Below are 25,174 nucleotides of genomic sequence, written 5' to 3' on the forward strand. Positions count from 1 at the left end.
CACCATATTTTTGCTCACATTCCATTGTCTACAACATAGTAACATGGCCCCATCTAACTGCAAGGAGGTTGGGAAGTATAGCCTTTCCATGTGCCCAAAAAGGAGAGGAAAATCACATAGCAGAGACGTAGTTGTCCTACTACATTCTCGTAATAACTCATAATATTTTCCATTTTTTTGAATTGCTTGTTCATGTCTATTGCCACTTGACACAGTTTCTACAACAATGCGCTCACGCATAACAATGATTGTGAGGATGGTGCAAGACTGGGCAGTGTTTCGTTCTGCTGTACATAGGGGCGCTATGAGCTGGAGCCAACTCAACAGCACCTAACAACAGCAACGTTTCTATTTCTACCACCCTCTGCTATTTTATTGCACTGTGGTGGCTTGTGTGTTGCTGTGATGCTGGAAGCTATGCCACCAGTATTTCAGGTACAACTTATGGTGGGCCAGTTTCAGCAGAGCTTCTGGACTACGATAAGGAAGAAAGGCCTGGTGACCTGCTTCTTAAATTAGGCAATGAAAACTTTATAGGTTCAGAACAGAATACTGTCCAACTCATTTGCTTTGGACACATCATCAGGAAGGATCAATCGCTAGAGGAGGACATTGTGTTTGGTGAAGTGGAGGGCCAATGAGATTGAGGGAGAGGTATGATGGATTGGCACAGTAGCTACAACAATGGACACGAATGTGCCGGCCAGTGGGAGCATGATGCAGGACTGGGCAACATTTCTGTCATACATGAGGTCATCATGAGTTGGAGTCCTCTTCATGACAACTATCTATCTAATGTTTATCTTAAATCAGAATAAGCTTTAAGATTTCTTGCCTTGTTCTGTGTCCCATTTTGGAGAGTGGCGTGTGGGGTCTTAAACACTAGCAAGCGGCCATCTAAGATGCATCAATGGGTCTCAACCCACCTGGAACAAAGGAGAATGAAGAACACCAAAGACACAGGGGAATTATGAGCCTAAGAGATAGAAAGGACTACATAAACCAGAGACTACATCAGCCTGAGACCAGAAGAGCTAAATGGTGCCCGGCTATAACCGATGACTGCCCTCCCAGGGAGTGCAACAGAGAGCCCCTGAGGTAGCAGGAGAGCAGTGGGATGTAGACCCCAAATTCTCGTAAAGAGACCCGACTTAATGGTCTGACCGAGAGTAGAAGGACCCCAGAGGTCATGGTCCCCAGACCTTCTGTTAGCCCAAGACAGGACCTATTCCCAAAGCCAACTCTTCAGACAGGGATTGGACTGGATTATGGGATAGAAAATTATACTGGTGAAGAATGAGCTTCTTGGATCAAGAAGACACATGAGACTATGTTGGCATCTCCTGTCTGGAGGAGAGATGAGAGAGCAGAGGGAGTCAGAAGCTGGCTAAATGGACACAAAAATAGAGAGTGAAGGGAAGGAGTGTGCTGTCTCATTAGCGGGAGAGCAATTAGGAGTATATAGCAAGGTGTACATAAATTTTTGTGTGAGAAACTGATCTGATTTATAAACTTTCACTTCAAGCACAATAAAAAAAAATTTCTTGCCTTGAATTCCATTTTAATCTTAATGTTACTATCTCTAACTTATTGCAAGTGCCTACTACAGTTTTTACCTATCCTTTTCTTCATAGCCTTTTTGTGTTACTTCATTTAGGTGTATTTTTTATAAGTGGTAACTTATTGGATTTTAGTTTTTAATACAAGTTGAGTGACTTTTCTCTATTAGTAGGGACTTTAATGTTTACACTTATGTTTAGTCTGACTGCCATGTTTTCGTGCCTTCCTTTTCATGTGTGCATGCTGTTCCTTTTCAGTGTTATTTGCTCTGCAGGCTTGGTTCTGTTTGCTCTTATCTTTCACTGTGATTTTTGAAGGTGGACATTCCTCTGATTCTGCTAGTGGTCTCCTGAGTGCTTTCCACAAATGTTCTTTAAGCTTGTATTTGTTTAATTGTACCAATAAAAAACTGAACAATAACTTTTGGCTCTCTATGGAAAAGGAAGCACTAAACATTTTTTCTTCCTCCAGGACTTGTTAACCCTTCCCTTTGTTGGTCTTCATTAATTTAATCTGGGGTAGCTAGCCATTTGAAAAAAATACAGCTTTTTTCTCATTATAAAGTAATTGATATTCCTGTAAGACATTGGGAAAATACTAAAAAGTACAAAGACCGGCAGTAAAAAATCTGCCATTGTTTTACTATACCAAGACAACTACTCTTAATATTTTGGTATATTTCCTTTCAATCTTTTTAAAGCATAGTTTATGTGATTGAGACTATACTGTACACATAATTTTTATATGCTGTCTTATTTAGTGAAATGTTCTTATAAGCAAAGCAGTTGTTTTTAGTTCTTACAGAATCTTCACAAACATTCTAATGACCTTGTTATATTCCATAAAGTAGATGAGTCATAATTTATTACCATATCCCTATTATTATACATTAAGGTTATTTTCAATTTTTTATTGTCGTAAATAATTTTGAGTAGAATATCTTTGTACAAAAAGGAAAAAAAGCGCATTTCTTTTTTTTTCTAATTTAGGCTTGTTTATTTAGGGTAGATTCCCAGAAAGAAATTAGAGGGTCAAAAGTAATACATTTTTAAAAAGGCTTAATTTATATTGCTAAATTGCTTTCCAAAAGAAATCCCAGCATTAAAAATAAAATTTCAGGATGATTCCTATCTTGTTACTTTAGTTATATTAGCATTTTAGACCTAACAGCATCAATCCATCTCCCATTACTGGTGTTTACATTAACATATCTATAGCTTAAAGTCTGTTTCAGACATCTCTACCAACTCTTGCCAACTCCTATCTCCAAAATCATGAGTTCTTTTTATGATTCATGATTTTATGATTCACCAAATTGTGTCCATGGGAGAATGTTCCTGAAGTGCTTTTTTTGTTGATTACTGATAAAATTAATGCCTTATTTGATTTAATCATAAGATTTCTTCTCTGAGTTTTGAGTAATCGGTGACTTAGTTTCACCAAGAAAAATTACTTTTTGTTACTAGTATCCTTGACTGCCACGCCCCCCCATCCTACCTTTGGTCCATAGACCAAGGAAAAACCAACAGTAAATTAAAACATAGTTCTAGGAGGGAATTGAAAGTGAGTTGAGTCCTCTAAAAAAGGAGAAAAGAAAAAAGAGAGAGAGAGAAATGCTCAGATTGAAGTAGAAGCTTAAGATTATATGAAACTAAAGATAAAACAAAAAATAGAGTCTTAGGTCGGTATATGGAATGGATCCAGATTCTGACAGATAAATTGAGAAGTGCTGAATCTTGGAAAGGGCAATAGTAATTTAGATCATTATGATGCACTTCAAAGCCCCGCTGAAATTTCTACTCATCTAGGAAGCCTTAAATATGATCTCTCCCATCCCTAAACTCTCACATTCCTTTATCTATACTTCGCATCTGGCATTGATCATTTTTACTCTGGATGGTAGTGGTATGCCTGCTTCTTCTTCCCTCAACAACTCTAAGCTCCACGTGACTCACGTCTGCACTCCCACTGCACCTGGCAAACTGCTTTACCCAGGGTAGGTGCTCAACAAGTATCTACCAACATTTACGGAAATGTTTATCAGCCCGTAACTGTTTTCAAAATCAATGGATATACGTACGGGTTGTAAACCATTCCCAAAAGACTTTCTTTAGTAAATGCCCAAAGTGAATAACAGGTTAGTAGACAAATATTTAACTGGGAACTTTCACATAGTGGCAGTTTTGGAAATTTCATTGTATTGTTTTTAAGATGTCGTTTTTTTCTTTCCTTCCCATAATAAACCACCCATTCATTTTCCTTCGTATTAACAACATTTTTCTTTTTTTTAATATTCATTTTCATTTTCTCATTAAACAACTACAACACTAAATTTATTTTCCCTTAAATGTGTGTGTATGTAAATATTTAGGATCACAATCCAAGATTATCTTTTCTAAAAAAAGTTTCTAACTTTTTAGTGTAAGTATTCAGCTCGATGAATGTTCAAAAATAGAACACACGTTTCTAATGAGCACCTAAATCAAGGAACGGAATATTAGTTACCTTTCAGAATCCCTCTCTTGCTTCACCGTGGCATTTTGACTGGATTTTTTTCGGTGTTGCAGGGGCAGGAGGGAGAGAAAGGGGAGAAATTTCATTAACATTTGGTATTACTGTATCGTTTCAAAGTTTCTAAATATGTATGAGGTTATATACATCTCTTCTTATTTTTACCACGTATCTAATTTTAATAAGATTCAGCATTTTTTTATTTGACGGGAATGCCTTAAGTTATTTCGAAAGTCTTCAAACTGGAGTTGGAAAGATATTGTCAAAAAACAAGGATGTTTGTTATTTATTTTTCTAAAGAAAAGAAACATCAATTTATTTGCCTACAAAAAAAAAATTGTACTGCAGAAACAAAATCAAGGGTAACGTCTTGGGGATCCTCTAGCATGACGAATCTATTACGTCAGCTGAACCAGTAAAACTGAAGACACCTAAAGTGGAACGTTAGACAGAAGTGGTTTTGTATATTTTCTTAATTACTTTCCTAAATTGCCTACCTTGTTAATAGGTACATTGTTGATTATAAGTCTGCTATATGAGCACTGTTTGCTTGTTGTACTTTGTTTTTTGTAAACATTTCATAATACGTCCTTGGAGGGCAGTTTCTAGTACACTTTGGGGGAGGGAATATTGTTCCGAATTTGGTTATGATTTTTTAACCTCAGGCAAAATCAATTAATTTTGAGAATCTAGTAATTCAGTTTTTTTGTGTATGGACCAAGGCTTTTTGTTTGTTTGTTTTCCTTTTGACCAAGATTTTTCAAACGGGTTGACAAACCTGAAAGAAAACATTTCTATCTCTAGAAAGAGCAGAGGAAATATAACTTGGCCTATGAGCACAAAACCGTGCAACTATCTCTATAGGGGTTTGGAAACCAAAACCTTCAAGCACTGGCTTTGTGAATTGTGCAGCCACAGGTAAAACAAACACAATGAAACGGGAGTTCTTCATAATCTGCTGTAAGGGAGCCATTTTTTCTAATGATCTAGTCATTAGATGGTAGGGCACTGGGATCTTAGATTTGTGAGCATATATTTGGACGAAGAATGAAATCAAAATCTGGGGGTGAGTCTGGGCAGAGGAGGCAGTGTTGGCACCTCAGGTAACACTGTCCACCATTCCTTTTTTCTTTAACATTTAAATATAATATTTCAACCGTATAAGAGTATATCTATTATACATGTGTAGCTGAAAGAAAAAACAATAAAACAAACACCTCTGTATCTATCACCCAACTTAACAGGTTGTACATTTAGCAATGCTTTGGAAGCCTCTGAGGGTCCTCATGATTGCATCCCCCCTTCCCCTGACAAAGGTAACCACTCTGATTTTGACTTCTAACTCCTTTTCTTTCTAGTTCTACCACATGTGTATTTCTGGATAATACATTGTTTAGTTTTTGAATGGCTTTGAATTTTTTATAAATGGAATCAAACTGCATTCATTCTTCTGTAACTTGTTCTTTTTAATAAGCATTATGTTTGAGCATTTTTATTGTTGTATAGTATTCCATTCTCTGAATATACATCAAACCCAAAACCAAACCCCCTGCTGTCAAGTCAATTCCAACTCATAGCAACACTATAGGACAGAGTAGAACTGTCCCATAGGGTTTCCAAGGCTGTAATCTTTACAGAAGCAGATTGCTACATCTTTCTCCCACGGAGTGGTTGGTGGGTTCAAACCTTTGACCTTTTGGTTACCAGCCAAGCACTTAACTGCTGCACCACCAGGGCACCTCTGACTATACATAATTCTTTTTATCCCTTCTCCTGTTGATGGCATTTGGGTGGTTTTGGGTACTATGAATAATAGTGTTGTGGACATTATTGTTTCTATTTCCTAGTGCACATGAACAAGAATTTCTCTAGGATATATTCTTTGGAATGGAATTGCCAGGTCACAGTCTCTTCAACTTTATTAAGTAATACCTCATTAACTATTTCTTGCTTAATTCAAAAAGTCTGGGATCGCTAGATTTAGCAAGTAAGAATATAGGTCACTCAGATAAGTTTAAATTGCAGATAAACCACAAATAATTTTTAGTATAAGTATTGTTGTTGTTAGGCGCCATTGAGTCAGTTCTGATGCTTAGAGACCCAGTGTGTGACTGAATGAAACACTGACCGGTCCTGTGCCATCCTCACAATCATTGCTATATCTGAGCCCATTGTTGGAACTACCGTGTCAATCCGTCTCTTTGAGCGTCTTCCTCTTTTTAGCTGATCCTCTACTTTAAATGAATACGCTCCATGCAAAATTTATGTTTTATCTGTCAACCCTAAAAAGGTCAATGAACTTTCCCAATCCACAAGCACTGTTAACTAGAAGATGAGAGTGAGGACGTGGAGAAGCCCTTGGCACTCTTCTGCTAGAGTGACCAACCAAGATGTTTATCGGCACGGTAACTCAGGGTGAACTTGCTAGCCAGCTGTGTGGGTGACTGAGTCAAATATGTTTTCAGCACCAACTGTATGCCAGGCAGGCACTAGATGTTAGGAATAACAACTATAAAAATGACAGACAAGGGTCCTTGCCCTCCATAGGCTTTTTTAGTCCAGGGGGGAAACATGACAGAGGACAACACAGGCAATAATATATGTTCTACAAGATCACTGCTGGCGAATGTTTAATAACTGCCTCTGGTGGGGAGAAGAAGCCCTGATATATAGTTTTTGCTGATTATGGAGGAGTAAATACTCTCACCCTGGCTGATTTCAAGAAACCAGTGTGATATGACTAAACATAGAGTTGGGAAGAGATGCACCCAATCTGCTCTGGGGTAGTACGAGTGCCTCCAGCATCCCACTGTATGCGAGTACGTAGAAGGACACCTCACCCATATCTGTATGGGAATACTTAGAATGATACCTCATCCAGATGGTAGGCTTATTTATTGTTCGTTTGGGGAAAAGGGACTTAGACAGCTTAAAGCATTAATTATTTCCTCAAATAATAAAGGAATGCAATAAAAATAATAAACGAATGAGATACTAAGATGGAAAAAATGCATTTTATTATATCTAGAATATTTGAGCATTTTGTAAATATGTTACAATGGCATATATAAAGAGCCTTGAAACATAGTTGTAAATATGACCACCTCTTCTGCATTGCTCCCTCACCTGTATCCCTGCTCAGTGATACTCATTATTCATTGTATAACAGAAAGAAACATTGCCCAGTCCTCAGCCATTCTCACAATCATTGCTATGTTTGAGCCCATTGTTGCAGCTACTGCGTCAATCCATCTTGTGGAGGGTCTTCCTCTTTTCTGCTGACACTCTACTTTACCAGGTGTGATGTCCTTCTCCAGGGACTGGTCCCTTCTGATAACATGTCCAAAGTATATGAGATGAATGAAGTCTCCCTATCCTTGCTGTTATGGAGCATTTTGTTTGTACTTCTTCCAAGACCCAACCCATTGCTGTCTAGTTTTTCCAGCTCATAGCTAGCCTATGACACAGAGTAGAACTGCCCCACAGGGTTTCCAGGGAGCATCCGGTGGATTCAAACAGCTGACATTTTGGTTAGCAGTCGTAGCTCTTAACCGCTGTGCCACCAGGGGCCCTCTTCCAGGACAGTCATGGTATATTCAATATTCTTCACCAACATCACAGTTCAAAGGCATCAATTCTCCCTCTGTCTTCCTTGTTCGTTGTCCATCTTTCACAGGCATATGCAGCTACTGAAGATACTATGACTTGGATCAGGTCCACCTTAGTACTCAAAGTAATATCTTTGCTTTTGAACACTTTAAAGAGGTCTTTTGCAGCAGATGTGCCCAATGCAATACATTGTTTGATTTCTGGACTGTTGCTTCTGTGGGCATTGATTGTGGATCCAAATAAAATGAAATCCTTGATGACTTCAATCTTTCCTCTGTTTATCATGATGTTCTTTACTGGTTCAGTTGTAAGGATTTTTGTTTTCTTTATGTTGAGGTGTAATCCATAGTGAAGGCTGTAGCCTTTCATTTTCATCACTAGATGCTTCAAGTTCTCTTTACTTTCTGCAAGCAAGGCTATGTCATCTGCATATTGAAGGTTATTAATGAATCTTCCTCCAATCCTGATGCTGTTTTTCTTCATATAGTCCAGCTTCTCGGATTATTTGCTCAGCATACAGATTGAATAAGTATGGTGAAAGGATACAACCCTGACACACACCTTTTCTAATTTTAAACTATGCAGTATTCCCTTGTTCTTTTCAAGTGACTGCCTCTTGGTCTGTGTACAGGTTCTTTGTGAGCACATTTAAGCGTTCTGGAATTTCCATTCTTCTCAATGTTATCCATAATTTGTTTGAGCCACACAATCGATTGCCTTTGCATAGTCAATAAAACACAGGTAAACAACTTTCTGGTATTCTTTGCTTTCAACCAGGATCCATCTGACATCAGCAATGATACCCCTTGTTCCACGTCCTCTCCTGAATCTGGTTTGAATTTCTGGCAGTTCCCTGTTGGTGTACTGCTGCAATGGTTTTGAATTATCTTCAGCAACATTTTATTTTCATGTGATATTAATAATATTGTTAGAGAATTTCCACATTCTGTTGGCCCACCTTTTTTTGGAATGAGGACAAATATGGATCTCTTCCAGTCAGTTGGCCAGGTAGCTGTCTTTCAAATTTCTTGGCATAGATGAGTGAGTGCTTCTAGCATCGCATCTGTTTGTTGAAACATCCCAATTGCTATCCGGTCAATTCCTGGATCCTAGCTTTTTGCCTATGTCTTCAGTGTAGCTTGGACTTTTTCCTTCAACACCATCAGTTCTTGATCATATGCTACCTCCAGAAATGATTCAATGTCGACCAATTCTTTTTGGTACAGTGACTCCATACTCCTTCCATCTTCATTTGATACTCCCTGCGCTGTTCAGTATTTTCGCCATAGAATTCTCCAGTATTGCAACTTGAGGCTTGAGTTTTTTCCTGTTTTTTCAGCTTGAGAAATGCCAAGCATGTTCTTCCCTTTTCGTCTTCTAACTCCAGGTCTTAGCATACTTCCTATAATTCTTTGTCTTCTCAAGCCACCCTTTGAAATGTTCAGCTCTTTTACTTCAGTTTGCTTTAGCTACTCTACGTTCAAGAGCAAGTTTCAGAGTCTCTTCTGACATCCATTTTGGTTTTTTCTTTCTGTCATGTCTTTTTAATGATCTTTTGCTCTCTTCATGTATGATGCCCTTGATGTCATCCCACAACTCGTCTGGTCCTTGGTTATTAGTGTTCAGTGTGTCAAATCTATTCTTGAGATGGTCTCTAAATTCAGGTGGAATGTACTTAAGGTTGTACTTTGGCTTTCTTGGACTTGTTCAAATTTTCTTTAGCTTCAACTTGAACTTGCATATGAGCAGTTGATCGTCTGTTCCCCAGTCATCCCCTGGCCTTGTTCTGATGATATTGGTCTTCTCCATTGTCTCTTTCCACAGATGTAGTCAATTTGATTCCTATGTATTCCATCCAGTGAGGTCCACACATATAGTTGTCATTTATGTTGTTGAAAAAACATATTTGTAGTGAATAAATCTTTGGTCTTGCAAAATACTATCATTTGACCTCCAGCGTGGTTTCTGTCACCAAGGCCATATTTTTGAAAACCAATTCTTCTTCGTTTCCATCTTTCCCATTCCAGTCACCAATAGTTACCAATGCATCTTGACTGCGTGTTTGTTCAATTTCAGACTGCAGAAGTTGGTAAAAATCTTCCATTTCTTCATCTTTGGCATTAGTGGTTGGTGTGTAAATTTGAACAATAGTTGCATAAACTGGTGTTCCTTGTAGGCTTACGGATATTATCCTATGACTGATGGGGGGGGGGGATTACTATGAGGATGTACTCCAAAAAGTTAACTCCAGGTTAAATAATAATAAAAAAAAAAAATCAAAAGCCACTATTAAATTTGGGTGCATCCTCCCAATATTTTTTTTAAATCAAAACACCTTTATTTTCGTCTTTAAACAGAAAACTACTTATTTTCCAAGACAACCACAATTAACTTAGAAAATTTGGCATTTACAATGCATTCAAAACATTCCCCTTTAACTGGAAACTTGGTGTTATAGAATCTCAAGATTAAAAAGTTAAAAATAATCCATTTTGTTGCCATTATAAAACAAAACAGAAGCTAGCATGTCAAGAAACTCCACTCATACTTCAGGTCCTTCTCCCCCAGAAACCAGTATTGTTATGTTACGTCCATTTAGCAAAATCTGATCTAATACAGTAATCTTTCTTCTTTCTGGTGTGATTTCAAAAGTCATCAAAACCTAGAAGTGTGCCAACAATTTATCACTCTTCATCACAATTTGAATTCTTGATCCTATACACTTGCCTACAAGTTCTTGTGGAAGCAGCTGCAACAGGTTAGTGGTACCATTAGCTGCCATGGCTACACTGGAAGTGGCCCCTCTCAGTAATTTTTAATGCATACCTACAAACAAATCAGGATCATGATTTATTTTTTCACTTAGTATAACATGAAACTTTTGCCATCTTTTTCAGTATTCTCTGAAGACATTATTTTAAACGATGGCGTGACATTCCATTTTCCGACTAAACCATGGTAATTAGCTCCCTATTGCTGCAGAGGCCTCTTTGTAGGTGCTATCTTAATTGTAAGCTATGAAAGGCAGAAATTGATCATTTAATTGTCCTTCCTAGCCAGCACTCACAAAAATATATCTAATTTGATGATGAATATGCATGATCCTCCATTTATAATAAAAGGAGCCAGTCAGCATAAATGTTACACGGCTAAGGGCTGATATAAAGGTAACCTGAAGCTTCGGAGAGAGGGATAGGATCCTATCTTTTTGTTCGGGCTCTGTATACTCTCGAGTTGAGCTCTGTACAGAGTCTTGGAATTGGCAGGAACTTTACAGATCTAGCCACTTTTCCAAAGATCAGGTAATTGAATTAAAGATTGTGACTAGTTTCTTAACTTCCTTCCAGCTCTATGCTCTTTTCACCACAATCTGCTAAGCTTATTCCTTTAAAAATACAGTAAGAGCATATACTTATCTACATGTTGTTATAGAAACTTTATACCCCCTTATAGTTAGAGTGCATATAATATGACATAAAAATCTAACGGTAAACTCGTGAGTATGTATCCAAGAGAAAGGAAGGCATATGTACACACAAAGACTTGTACATGAGTGTTAACAGCAGCACTATTTGTAAAAGCGAAAAATGGCCGTAACACAAAGGTTCATCAATATGTGACTGGATAAACAAAGTGTGTACATTCATACAAATGAATACCACTCAGCAATAAAAAGGAACGAACTATTGATATATGCAACAATGTGATTGAATCTCAATTATGTCCAGTGAAAGAAGCTAGAGAAAAGAGTGCCTGTACTCTGGTTCTATTTATTTAAAATTTTAGAAAATGCAAACTAATCTATAGTGACAGTGGTTGGGGATGGGGGGGAGTGGACGAGGAACCTCAGTAGAGAAAACTTTGGGGGTGATGGATATACTGATGATCTTGATTGTAGAGAGGGTTTCAAGGGTATATACATGTCAAAATTTATCAAATTGTACACCTTAAACACATGCAGTTTACTGCATGTCAATTATACCTCAATAAAGCTGTTTAATTTGTGAGATCTACCTCTTACATTTGAAAAGCAGAAGATGATTAAAAACCCACTGAAGTATCTCAAGCATAAAACTAAAATTACTTCTGGAGATAATTGACAACCAAGTTTCTATTCTAGTATGATGGTTTATCTGAACAAAACATTACTGTCAGAAATGCAAAGTCATAAAAATAAAAAATAGAAATGACATTTTTGTCCCCTGGTAATCATGCCATTTCCTCATGCCTGTACAATTGCTCTATATCATAATCTGTTTACTGTTCTATTCAACTTGGTTTTTTAAAGAATGCAATAACCTTGTTGTACTTTTCCTGAACTACCAGACTACTCTTTTATATACAAGATGTCCAATCCCTGGTGCATGTGTGGGTGTGTAGAAAGCTACACCGCGTCTATAAATTTTAGAAAATGCTGTAATTTGCTTTGAGATTTTCTAGTCAGAGCTGGGGGAAAAATAGAAACAAACTGGAACTTTCTAGAAACATGCCCTTTCTACACGATGAACACTGGGTAATTTTCCTAAATATGTGAATTCAGCGTTAAAAATTTTCTATTTAGATTTTCCACTTACGGTTTCAAAACAAAAAACTGCTATGCCACATGTACGGTCTACAATACCGGTAGTGATTTTCAATTCCTTTACTAAAGATTTTTTTTTTTTAAAGAAAACATTCAGAAAGTTTATATCGCAACATCCCCCTCCCCAACTTATTTCCTCAGTTCTTTTATTCGGTAATTACTCCCATTCTGCAGAGTGGGAGACGCACACAGGTTTTTTGCACAGTACAGAAGAGCAAGACAGAAGCAACTTTCAACTTTTCAGTTCCATCTTGAAAAACGATGACTTCTAACTACGGAGAAGCGACAGTCGAGCAAGAGCAGAAGCATTCCTCCCCAGGCTGGGTGTGGGTCGGGAGCCAGGCGCGCTTCCGCGGGAGAGGGGGAGTCAGGTGGCAGGGGCGCGGGAGCCGGAGCTGCGCGGAGGGGGCGCGTGCGGGGCGCGCCTCCCTCCGGCCGGCGCGGGGAGGGCGGCCCGCGCACGCGAGTCCGTCGGCCCGGGGCTCCCGCGCTGCGATCCGCGGGCGCGCCGGGGGCGCCCCATCGGCCGCGTCTCCTCCCTCGCGCGCTCGCTCCCTCCTCACACCCCCGCCCCCAGGCTCTGGCAGGTCCCTCCCCCATGCCTGCTCCGGCGGCCGCCGCCGCTACCGGAGGCGCAGGAGCCTCGCGATAGTGTTTGCACAGGCGGCGCGTGACGCCGCCGCCGCCGCCTCCTGTAACTGATGCAGAGGTTACCCTGCCGCCGCCGCCTCAGCCGCCACCCACCGTCCGCTGCCGCCGCCACCCAGGCGACGCCGGGGGCCGACGCACTGCAGAGGTGCCGGCAGGTTCCGCCCGCGGAAGTCTCCTCGGCCGGCGCTGCCCGCGCTCCGCCCGCGCTTCGACCCCAGCCCGGCGGGCGCCCCCTCGACGCCCTTACCGCGGCGCTCCTTCCCTCCGCCTCTTCTCCGGCGCGCCCGCCCGCTCCTTCTCTTCTCCCCCTTTTCCTCCTCCCAGTCCCCTCTCCTCCCCTCACCTCTTCCCTTTCCACCTCCCCCCTGCTCGGTTTCCTTCCCCCATCCCCTTGACTCTCCCCTCCCTGCCCTCACTCTCTCCCTCGCCCTCAGCGCGGCCCCCGCCATGACGGAGGCGGGTGCCGGTGCCGTTGCCACTGCTGCTGTCTCGGGGGCAGAGTCGGGTTCCCAGAAAGTAGCTTGATGAGTGTCCAAAGTAGCAGTGGAAGTTTGGAGGGGCCGCCATCTTGGTCCCAGCTCTCCACGTCTCCAACCCCGGGCTCGGCGGCGGCGGCCAGGTCCCTGCTGAATCACACGCCGCCATCCGGGAGGCCCAGGGAAGGTAAGCACCGCCGCGCCCGCTCGCGGGCCCCCTTCCCGCGCCACGGCCCCCGCGCCCTCGGGTCTCCTCTCCTCGACCCTGGGGTGGGGGATGGTGGCGAGGTGGCCGCGAGGCCGCCGGGCTCCGGGGAGGTAGTGCGCTGGCTGTGGGTGGTGGTTCACGGGTGGCGGAGGAGACGAGCGAGGGGGTGCGGGCTGGTGGGGACGGGGCGAGGCGCACAGACTCGTCTGGCTTCCTAAGAGCCCGTCGTGCGAGGGTGGGAAGCCTCCCTCCGGACGCGAGTCCCTTTCTGCCCCCTTTCCTAGTACACTCCATACGTTTAACCTCCTGGCCTCCTCTGTCTCTGGTGGGTTTTCCCTCCCGTTGGAGCATTCATCCTCGCGAGCCCCCTCCCATTCGCCCTCGCACTCCTCCCACAGAGGCGGTCCCGTGGCTCCGCAAGCTTTGCTGCCCGGGACCTGGATGCACCTCGTTTGCAGGGTCTCTTCTCTTTAGGGAGAGACGCTGAAATTATTGTCTAGGCAGACTTTGATCCCCTGCCCTAGAGCAATTTAAACGACAGTGTGACTCGTGGGCAGGTTCTTAAATCACCCCTCCAGATGGTTGCAACTTTCTCTCCTTCGCCATCACCTTCTGCGTGTTTGTGCGTTCTCTCTATTCTGCAAGTAGACTACTGTTCTTCTCTGACAGGGTCGTGGGTTTTGTGGGAAATATCTGCGTAAAGGTTACTGCAAACACGCACCAGATCGGTTACGATTGTTTTCTAAGTTTTCTGGCTTCTTGCATGAAAGTGTGCTGCCACCAGATGTAGCAGTTACACAGCTAGTAAGACACCGGAGTGCTTTTGGCTAAAATTTCAACTTGCTGTGTTTAACTTTAAGTATACGACACAAAATGAAATTCAGGAGAACGCTCATTTATGGGGGAAGAGTAAATGTGCATGGAATCGCGTTTAACGCTCTTTGTCTGGAAAGTGTTTAGCGGTATTCATCAGCAGTTGGTAAACGGATTGTTCAGTCCCAGTTGTCTCATGCAAGATTGTAGCCACATTTTCACAAGAAGAAAAAAAAAAAAAAACGTGTGGAAGTCAGTCTAATGGATCTTTTAAAGAAAGCAGGAGCATCAATTTATGTAGAAATCGATGGGTTTAATTTATTTTGAAAAATCACTCAATATTTATTACTCATAGCCTTGACAGTTGTTAATCTAGTGTTTTGTGCCCTGAATCCAGCGGTTCAGGCATAGCATTCTTTGTCATTTTGTTCCTGTGAGCATGTGTGAAAGTGACAATAGGCTCAAAGATTGGCATGAATTTGCTCTAGAAAATTCGTGGGAAGGTTTGATTTATGGCATCCATTAAACATGCTGAATATATTGACAGACATTTTTCCCTTTCATTTTGCTCTCAACACTGAGTTCTGGTTATTAATAAAAGTTTATTTATTGACTCACTCAAATTTAGTATCTGGTGATCTTTGTGCACTTGAAAAATTTTAAATGAATATTTTAAAAGGTATTTTGTAAACGGAACAGTTGGGTGCTTTTAGCATGCTTTTACTTCGTAATTTCATTAAGGTGCTTACTGGTAGTGTTGTGAGTTGAGAAAGACCATTTTATTTTATTTTTTAAAGGTGTTTTATCATTCATTCCTCAATTGTTGAGCCATTATTGTAAGCCAGTCCCTGTACTAGATACTGAGGGTATATGATTATGTCTGTTATTGTCTGTTGTTCATCTGTTGACATTGGTTATCAGTGTTAGTAATTTGGGGGCCACGAAATCTAGATTGAGTTTCTGAAGTTACTTCAACTCTAGTTAAAAATTTCTTTATCTGTACTATTCTGCACTTTTCTTGATATTTGAAAGTTTTGAAGGGTTAGAATAATTAACCTGGACTTTGAAATAACCAGAATTTTCCAGCAGTTTAGATTACCGTAGATTTTTGTGTAACCTAAAATAGGGAATCTGTTAATTAATACGAAAGTAGGATGTGTTTTGTGAAAGTTATATTTCATATCAAGTCCCTGCGTGTGGTCTCTCTCTGACCAACCAGCATGTAGATTAAAAACTGAGTTAACCAGTTGCTATCAAAATCAGTTCGAACTCAGGGCAACCCCACGTGTGTCTGAATAGAACCTGTGCTCCATAGGGTTTTCAGTGGCTGATTTTTCAGAAATAGATTGCCAGGCCTTTCTTCTGAGGCACCTCTGGGTAGACTCCAACCTCTCTGAAACCAGTTGCTATCAAGTCAGTTTCAACTCATGGCCACCCCATGTGTGTCAGTGTAGAACTGTGCTCCATAGGGTTTTCAATGGCTGACTTTTTAGAAGTCGATCACCAGGCTTTTCTTCTGAGACACTTTTGAGTGGACTCAAATCGCCAACCTTTTGGTTAGCAGGAGAGTACTTCAGTCATTTGCACCACCCAGGGACTCCCAACCCTCTTTCGGGATATATTTCTCTTAGAGCTTGAGTTATATCCTCAAGTTTCACTAATGTTAACAGGAACATTGTCCTATCAAAATGGAGATATCCTCTATAGAGTAGAATCTGAGTTTATATTTTTAAAGTGTTTAGCACCTTTTGCAGGTATACATGTCACTGTATTATATAAATTGATGTAACTTCAGAGCTTTTGACTTCTGTTGGATGTTAGTAAGAACCATTAACATGAATGGAACTTAAATGTATGTGTCAAGGAGAGAACAAACTTTGTTTCCTAAAAAATTGAATCTATTTTAATTTAAAATATGGTAATAGAAAAATGTAAACCTCGGAGAGATACACACACACGTGCGTACATGTTTGTTGTTAGGTTCTGTCAAGTCAGTTCCGACTCATCGTGACCCTATGTATAACAGAATGAAACCTTGCCTGGTCCTCACAATTGTTATGCTTGAGGCCATTTTTGCAGCCACTGTGTCAGTCCATTTTATTGAAGGTCTTCCCCTTTTTCGCTGATCCTCTGCTTTGGCAAGCATGATGTCCTTCTCCAGGGACTGGTCCCTCCTAATACCATGTCCAAAGTATGTGAGATGAAGTCTTGCTGTCCTTGCCTCTAAGGAGCATTCTGGCTGTACTTCTTCCAAGACAGATTTGTTCATTCTTCTGGCAGTCAGGTATTCAATATTCTTCGCCAACACCATAATTCAGAGGAATCAGTTCTTTGATCTTCCTTATTCATTGTCCAGCATTCACACTCTTATGAGGCAATTGAAAACACCATGGCTTGGGTCAGGCGCACCTTAGTCCTTGAAGTGACCTCTTTGCTTTTGAACATTTTAAAGTGGTCTTCTGCAGCAGATTTGCCTAATGCAGTGTGTCGTTTGATTTCTTGACTGCTGCTTCTGTGGGCCTTGATTGTGGATCCAAGTAAAATAACATCTTTGACAACTTCGCTCTTTTCTTTGTTTATCATGATTTTACTTATTGGTCCAGTTGTGAGGATTTTTGTTTTCTTTATGTTGAGGTGTAATCGATACTGAAGGCTGTAGTCTTTGATCTTCATCAATAAGTGCTTCAAATCCTTTTCTCTTCCAGCAAGCAGTATGTACATGTATAAATACTAAATGTGTGATGAACTCTTATAAGCAAATTTAACTTTGAAAATGGGTGATTTTTAAAGATGTACCATAAGAATCTGTAAGAGTTACTAATTTATTTTTGAAGTTTTGACACATTTGAAGCAAACAAACAAGTCTTAAGATTATGATCTGCTTATTTTTAATGCTCCATACTTTGGCTTTCTTCCTCCCTCTCACCCTACTTACACTATCATATTTGTATAGTTTTATTTTATGACAGATAAAGTATAGTTTTAAATATGATAAGATTTAGGAATTTATTAGTATTTACAAGTTTGTATGAAAATATAGTGTGGACTACTTTTCCTCTGGATCTCAAAGCTTTTCATGTAGCAATCTTGAAGTTCTCTTAGAGGTGCTCAGCAGTGTAGCTCTAAATGTATTCTGTTGGATCTTTTAAACCTGTGGTCTCCATCCTGTTTTGTCTTCTAATAATCCTGAAATTAAGGGAGTGGGGAGCGCAAAACACAGTTTGTCCCAGATTTCTGAATAGCCAAGACGCCATTAGAAAAAGAGGACCAATCACTAAATGTGATTCCTCCGTGAATATTTACGTCCTCCAAATAGAGCCTGCACACGTGTTAGCACAATGAAAGTAGCTTTTTTACTTCAGAAAAAGAAGCAGACAGAACACAACAGACAAGTGGTACCACCAGCTCAAAAGCTGTTCGGGCAGAAATGAAAAACAACTATGTGTGCCCTGCTATGCACCATAGATGAGGGACACAAAGGACATTTATATGACACACCTGTCCCCCTGGCACTGGAAGCTGTCCTGGTGGAGATAGAGAACTTTTCCGTGCATGCTTTTACCTGGCATCGTAGGTGAGGAACACAGAAGAGGGCCTACCTTCTGCCAGTCCTGCCTGGCTGTTGCTGTTGTTAGGTGCCATCGAGTCGCTTAAGATTCACAACGACCCTATAAGACAGTGAAACTGGCCCATAGGGTTTCCAAGGAGTGGCTGGTGGATGTGAACTGCTAACCTTTTGGTTAGCAGCTGAGCTCTTAACCACCAGGTCACCAGGGCTCCCCCGCCCCGGCTAAAAAAAAAAAAAAATTAATTAGGTGCACTAAGGTCAGCGACAGTTCGAATCTGCCAGGCGCTCCTTGGAAACGCTATGGGGCAGTTCTACTCTGTGCTATAGGGTTGCTATGAGTCGGAATCGACTCGACAGCACTGAGTTAGTTTTTTGAGTAAGGTCAGCGATGGTTAAAAACAAAAAACCCAAATCGGTTGCCATCGAGTCGATTCCGACTCATAGCAACCCTGTAGGGCAGAGTATAACTGCCCGATAGGGTTTCCTAGGAGTGGCTGGTAGATTTGAACTGCTCACTTTTTGGTTAGCAGCTGAGCTTTTAACCACTGCTCCTCCAGGGCTCCAAGCAGTAGTTAGAGGTCTGGAAATCTACATGAGAAATAGGCTATGCTTTAGCCTTTTTGACCTCAGGACCCCTTTACCCTCTTAAAAAATTATTGAGGACCCCAAAGAGTGGGTTATGTGGGTTAGGCCTGCTGATATTTTTAAAATATTAATTTCTTTAGATATAACAATAATAAACTCATTCCGTGTTAACAAAATAACTTTTATGAAAAATAAATGTTTGAAAACCGAAAATTTAGTGAGACTAATGACATTGTTTTACATTTTTGCAAATCACTTTAATTTTCAGTTTACTGAAGACCCCTGGATTTTGCTTCTGCTTTGTCAGTTGTGAATATGTTATTTTGATTTGAAGTACGTGAAGAGAATTCAGCTTCAAAGATACGTAGTTGGAAAAAGAATATTTTATTACGCTTTTCAGAAATTGTGCATATTCTTCTTTGGCCTAAACAACAACAACAACAAAAAAACCCAAACCCGTTGCCCTTGAGTCGATATTGACTCATAGCGACCCTAGAGTAGAACTCCCCTATAGGATTTCTTAGGCTGTAATCTTTATGAAAGCAGACTGCCACATCTTTCTTCTGTGGAGCGGCTGGTGGGGTTCGAACTGCAGGCCTTGTGGTTTGCAGCTGAGTGTTTAACTACTGCACCACAAAATTCAATAAGTGGCAGGTTTTTGTTTTTTTTTTTAAGGTTACTTTCAATGTAGAATCTGAAACCTTATCAATGAACTTTTCATACTCTGTTAATGTTAGAACCCACTGGTCTCTGGATGACCAAGAAGGCAGAATCTGATGAAGCAAGACTGCTTATACAATTCTCTTAGAAAAAAGGATTGGAGAGAGCAGCCCTTACTGGAAAATATCACAGGGTTGCCTGTACTATCCAATATTGTAAAAAATAAAAATAAAAAAACAACAAAATTCACTGGTCTTTTTGCACTATGAATAGATCTTATAAACATCATGCCTTGCTCATTTGGAAACTACTGGTTCACTCAGTTATGCAAATCTTTGAAGTGTCGACACAATTTTCTATACAGTATTTTAAAGATTACGTTCTTTAATTAACATCACTACCCATCTCATTAGGAAAGCCTTTATGTTTTGAAAAGTTGTCAAGCTCAGAGTGACAAATACAAGTTTTGAAAATTCCAGTTTCTGTTTGAAAGCCCAGTTTTATCTTTGGCAGTCTGTACTGTCATGTTCCTTGAAGTAACACGTTCACTTCATTCATTTTTAGAAAGCCTGAATAACCATGGTTTTGTGTTCTTTCACATAAAATGATATGCCATGAAAAAGAGTGGCTCATTTCAGCTTGCAGTTCAGTCATGTTGTTATTAGGTGCCGTCGTATAATGTAGTAGTGGCGTCAGGGGTCCTCTGACTTCACAAAGTGGGAGGATAATCACCATTGGGGTCAGCGCAAAGCTGATTCCAGTGAGGTGGAGGTCAGACATACCTCCGCTCTCTAACCTTTTTTTTTTTTTTTTTTTTACGAATTCTAACACCATCTGTCCTTCCCATGGCACTCTCCACTTCTCTGATGGGTTCGATAATTCATTGCAATGGCCACACAGAACTCATAGGCCATACTTATGATTGTGGGGTTTATTCGAGAAGTTTACAGTTCAGGGTCAGGATCAGCTTGGAAGTAACAGAAACAACTCAGGAGACAGGATACAGGTCGGCAATCAGGACGACTTCCAACCAAGAGCTCTCAGCTCCTTTTTGGCTTTGCCGGCAGGTAGGCCGTTTGCTCCAGCCTCTGCTGCCAGCCCCTGTTCGGGCTGGGCATCTGCTCTGTTGGGACAAGTGTTACAGCTCTTTAGCTCTGGCAGCACTCCACCAGCAAGCATTCTGCTCTAAGGCATTCACCTCTCTGGCTGTGTGGGTTACCAAGCCCCACCTCAGCTGTCTCATGCCGGTCTCCTGGTTCCCTTCATCTCATGCTGCTGCCGCTCTTACTGCACTGTCTCTCATGGTCTCTTGCCGTCTTCAGTGTAACAGTTCTTCTCTTGGGTCTAGGAGGTTCCCAATGCAGGGACCCTGTTATGGATTGAATTGTTTCTCTGCAAAATGTGTATCAGGTTGGCTAGGCCATGATTCCCAGTATTGTGTGGTTGTCTACCATTTCGTCATCTGATGTGATTATCCTGTGTGTTGTAAGTCTGAATCCGTATGATGTTGATGAGGCAGGATTAGAGGCAGTTATGCTAGTGAGGCAGAACCCAATCTACAGGATTAGGTTGTGTCTTGAGTCAATCTCTTTTGAGATATAAAAGAGAGAATCAAGCAGAGAGTAGAAGGACCTCATTACTACGAAGCAAGAAGAGCCAGGAGTGGAGTGTGTCCTTTGGATACTGGTTCCCTCAGCTGAAAAGCTCCCTAGACCAGGGGAAGATTGATGACAAGGACCTTCCCCCAAAGCCAACAGAGAGAGAAAGCCTTCCCCTGGAGCTGGCACCCTGAATTTGGACTTCTACCTTTCTGAACTGGGAGAGAATGGATAACTAAGACAGAATTTGGTACCAGGAGAGTGAGGTGCTGCCCTAACAGATACCTACAATGTGGAAGCAGCCTTGGAATTAATGTCTAGAGGCTGGAAGAATTTTCAAGGGCAAAAAAAAAAAAATTTCGAGCCCAGATTGGCTCGAAAAGGCTGTTGGTGGAATTATGGACGTCAAAGGCATTTCTGGTGAGGGCTCAGAAGGGAGTAAGGAGAGCTGTGACGGTGCAGATGGCGAGAAACGGCGGCAGCAGAACAGGAGACTGTTGTGAGATAGTGCGGGAACTGACCTGTGGAGTGAGAGAGCTGAGTGCCTTCAGGCAGGAGGCTTGCTGGCAAAGTGCAGTGCCTCTGGGCACTTATTGGTGGAACTAGGCTTGCTGAGCACCTTCAGGCCAAGAGGCTAGGGAACCAGGAAGCAGAAGCTGAAGAGACAGGGAGCATGGGAATCAGAGCTGCCTCAGTCTCAGAGGGTGGGGCCATAACCTTTGGGCTCTGAAAGCGTGGAGCCATGGCCTCTCGGGTTTCAGAGGGTGGCGCCAGAGCCTCCTAGGTTTCAAAGAGTCAGCTCTTCACCAACTCCGTTGCAGAGGGTGGGGCTATTCTTCACCAGTGCCAGGGAGAAGGGACCAGATCAGCTTCCCAGAGCTGAGGGGGCAGAGCTGCCATGCTCAAGGTGCAGAAGAACAGGGCTGGCTGGGGCTGAGGGGATGGGATCGCCACTCAGATAAACTAGGTGAATAGGGCCACCCAAGCTGAGGGGGCAGAGTTGCTGTCCCAGTGGGCCTAGAAGTTAGAGCTGAAGGCTAGGGCTGAGGAGCCTCCACCCAGAAGTCAGAGAACATGGCCAACACTCAGAGTCTGAAGGGGCAGGGCCTTTGCCTAGATGGTCTCGGTGAACAGAGGATTATTTTCAAGGCTTTAGAGCTAATGTAAATTGTTTTGCTGACTTAATGCCCGTTAGCTCTTTCCCTCCAATTTCTCCCATTTGTAATAGAAGTATTTACCTTGTGCCTGTCCCACTAGAATTTGTACTTGGAGTTGGTTTAAGACTTTTTGGATGATATGATGAGCTTTATGTGTTTTACATGTGGCAAGGACATGAATTTTTGGGGGGCCAAAGGATGGAATGTTATAGATTGAATTGCGTCCCCCCAAAATACGTATCTAGTTGGCTAGTCAATGGTTCCCAGTACTGCATGGTTGTCCACCATTTGGTCATCTGATGTGATTATCGTATGTGTTGTAAATCCTAACTTGTATGATGTTAATGAGGCAGGGTTAGAGACAGTTATGTTAATGAGGCAGAACACAATCTATAGGATTAGGTTGTATCTTGAGTCAGTCTCTTTTGAAATACAAAAGAGAGAATCAAGCAGAGAGGAGAAAGACCTCATACCACCAAGTTAGAAGTGCCAGGAGCAGAGCACGTCCTTTGGACACGGGGTTCCTGCGCTGAGAACTCCTAGGCCAGGGGAAGATTGATGACAAGGACCTTCCCCCAGAGCCAACAGGGAGAAAGAGCCTTCCCATGGAGCTGGCGCCCTGAATTTAGATTTCTAGCCTCTTAGACTGTGAGGGAATAATGTTCTACTTGTTTAAAGCCATCTACTCATGGTATTTCTGTTATACCAGCACTAGGTAACTAAGAAAGACCCCCAAGTCCAAAGGATGCGCCTCACTTCAAGTTTTTCTTGGTGTTAGTGAGGTCCCCCTCCAACCTCTGTGAAATTGGTTCCTTTAAGCCTAACAGGATGGCAAAACTGAGCAATCCCCTCGGTAGGCCACAGCCGCCTAAATTGACAAATCCCGACAGGTGTTCTACAAACCTTACTTGCATTTTAGACTAGCCGGTCCCTTTACAAGATTGTGGCCTAGCGAATCGTCTTAGCAGAACTACAAACCCAGGGCCAGAAAGGCTATATATAAAGAGAAACCATTGCCCTGCGTATTGAGTCAGTCATGCAGTATTTTTTCTGTACTGCATAGAAGTGCTTTACATTATGTCACATAAAATATTAAAAACATATTCAAGGGTTAGTATTTCATAAGATAAATAATTTTATCAAGGATATTAAGCAAAACACGTTTTTTGCTTTTTTTTTTTAACTGTGAGCATTTGGTGATGAAAAATGCAGTGGCTTCTAGTATGATTTGGTGCCCATTGCTTTTGCCCTATAAATGTCAACACAGCAGAAAAACCAAATAGTGCCTTAATGTTATTGTTAAATTAGTTTGACTTTGCGGATTCCCTGTAAGTATCTCCAGTACCTGTAGAAGTCTGTGCACTGTACTTTTTAGCCTAAAGAGACTACTTGAAGGGTGGGAGACGTGTCCATCTTCGGACACAGATCGAGTTCTATATAGCTTTTTGGCAAGAATCTTAGTATAGCAATTAGACTTGTCCAACAAAGGAAAGAGCTGCCTCTTAGTTAGCTAAAAGAATTTTGAAGCAGAATTGAGGACTATTTTGGGGGGGGTGGGGCGTGTGGAGATAAATTCTGTAGATTCTTGTATTGGGTGCTGTTGGGTTAAATGACTTAAGGTTTCGTCTAACTTAAAAATGTAAATATTCTGTGATTCTTTGAAAATCCCTATAGTTAAATTGTACTTATGTATCCATTAACATTTTTGAATATTCTCTCAAGTCAGTATGAAACTTGTTCATTTTATTATTGCTTTGCATTTTTATTGTTCTTTTCCTCTGAGAAATTTTCTGTGTTTCCTGGAGTCAGCATGATCAGTCTTCCTGAAATCTTGCTAAATTCCCTCTAAAATATAGTAAGTTTTGAAGACATTTTAGGGAATCAAATGCTGCTTATGATACAGTTTAGTAGAGTTGTAGTATATTTGAGTACAGAATTTTAGAGTTCTACGGGGAGGTGGTTTTCAATTTTGAAAGGGAAACTCTAAACATAGTCTATATCGTCTTTTAAGGAGCCCTGGTGGCACAGTGCTAAAGTACTGGCTGCTAACTGAAAGGTTGGTGGTTCAAACCCACCACCCTCTCTGCGAGAGAAAGGTGTGGCAGGCTGCTTCTGTAAAGATTACACTCTTGGAAACCCGATGGGGCAATTCTTCTCTGTCCTGTAGGGTTGCTGTGAGTTGAAATTGACTTGATGGCAGTGGGTTCTTTTATTTTTTTTTATTGTTTATGTAATTTCAGAAGTAACGCACATAATCTCTTCTACTGTTTTTAAAGCTAAAGAGCCTGAAAAGAGGAAATGTGAAGAAAAGGTATTTAAATTGATGTCTCTTGAATTTAAAAAATGTATATTAAGTATAACCTTGACATAAAATGAAGAATTTTAATTATCTTATTCTGAGAATTATGCATGTAATATTTATCATTACTTGCAGCAATTAGTATTTTATTTTTATATGGAACATAATCTCTTCTGCGAGTTGGATTGAAAGGTTAGATTTTTTCATAGCAGGAAGTTAGGCATAAATTCTCACTTTTTTGAGATCAGTTTAATAGGTGTGGTGACACCCAGCTTGAGATTTCATATACTTGTTGCTCATTTTCTATAGAAGACACATAAATTAAGTCATTTAATTTCATAAATGAAACTTATGCTTCTTAATTTCTAAGAATATTAGAATAAGTTAGAAGAATAGTGTTTTGAAGCATGAGAAAGCACATTGATTGTAATTGGAGTCCAAGTTTAGTCTCTGCTTTGCCATTAACTAGCTGTGTGACCTTGGGCGAGTTTTTTACATCTCTGCTTCACTTTCATAAAATGGAAATTATAGAACTGAAAGGGGGACCTTGAAAGAATCTAGTCCAGACCTCTCATTTTACAGATGAGGAAACTTTGTAATTTGCTCAGGCTTTCACTGTGAGACATTTGGAACCAAAATTCAAAGTTTCTGACTCTGGGGTTCATACTTTTTCTCTTATATGTGGTTTACTTTTCATCTGTAAAATGAAGGGGTTGGATTAGAGACTCTTGGGGTCTTCCAGCAAAAATATTTCATTTTTGTAAGAGTCCTAATATAACTTATTGGAGGAGAATTCGTAGCCCTTGTGTGTTGGTGAAAAATATTTCTTGAAGAAACAGTGACCTTTTCAAGGTTATGTTTTGGTTTGTAAGAAGAAGGTAGTTATCTTCAGTATTA

At 41.0% G+C, this 25,174-nt stretch overlaps 2 protein-coding genes and 1 non-coding gene across 3 annotated transcripts in view; 2 read left to right on the forward strand and 1 right to left on the reverse strand.

Moving 5' to 3' along the window:
- Positions 1 to 4,995: 4,995 nt before the first annotated feature.
- LOC111749477 (U6 snRNA-associated Sm-like protein LSm5) lies at positions 4,996 to 12,623 on the reverse strand. The gene is given in 3 exon segments (XM_064287009.1): positions 4,996 to 10,331; positions 10,333 to 10,360; positions 10,363 to 12,623. Coding segments are annotated over 3 exon segments (237 nt in total). The 5' UTR covers positions 10,463 to 12,623; the 3' UTR covers positions 4,996 to 10,222.
- A 658-nt stretch (positions 12,624 to 13,281) lies between these two features.
- The window catches only part of TLK1 (tousled like kinase 1), a 136,693-nt gene continuing 124,800 nt past the window's right edge, over positions 13,282 to 25,174 (forward strand). The window contains exon 1 of the mRNA XM_064287010.1: positions 13,282 to 13,576. Within this exon, the coding sequence (XP_064143080.1) occupies positions 13,438 to 13,576 (139 nt within the window). The 5' untranslated portion in view covers positions 13,282 to 13,437. The remainder of the gene's footprint in view (positions 13,577 to 25,174) is intronic.
- LOC111749517 (small Cajal body-specific RNA 4) lies at positions 19,313 to 19,439 on the forward strand. The gene has a single exon (XR_002784645.1). It is a non-coding gene; the product is annotated as a small Cajal body-specific RNA 4 (non-coding RNA).

The sequence above is a fragment of the Loxodonta africana genome, chromosome 6 (genome assembly GCF_030014295.1).
Source record: "Loxodonta africana isolate mLoxAfr1 chromosome 6, mLoxAfr1.hap2, whole genome shotgun sequence".
Classification (NCBI taxonomy): domain Eukaryota; kingdom Metazoa; phylum Chordata; class Mammalia; order Proboscidea; family Elephantidae; genus Loxodonta; species Loxodonta africana.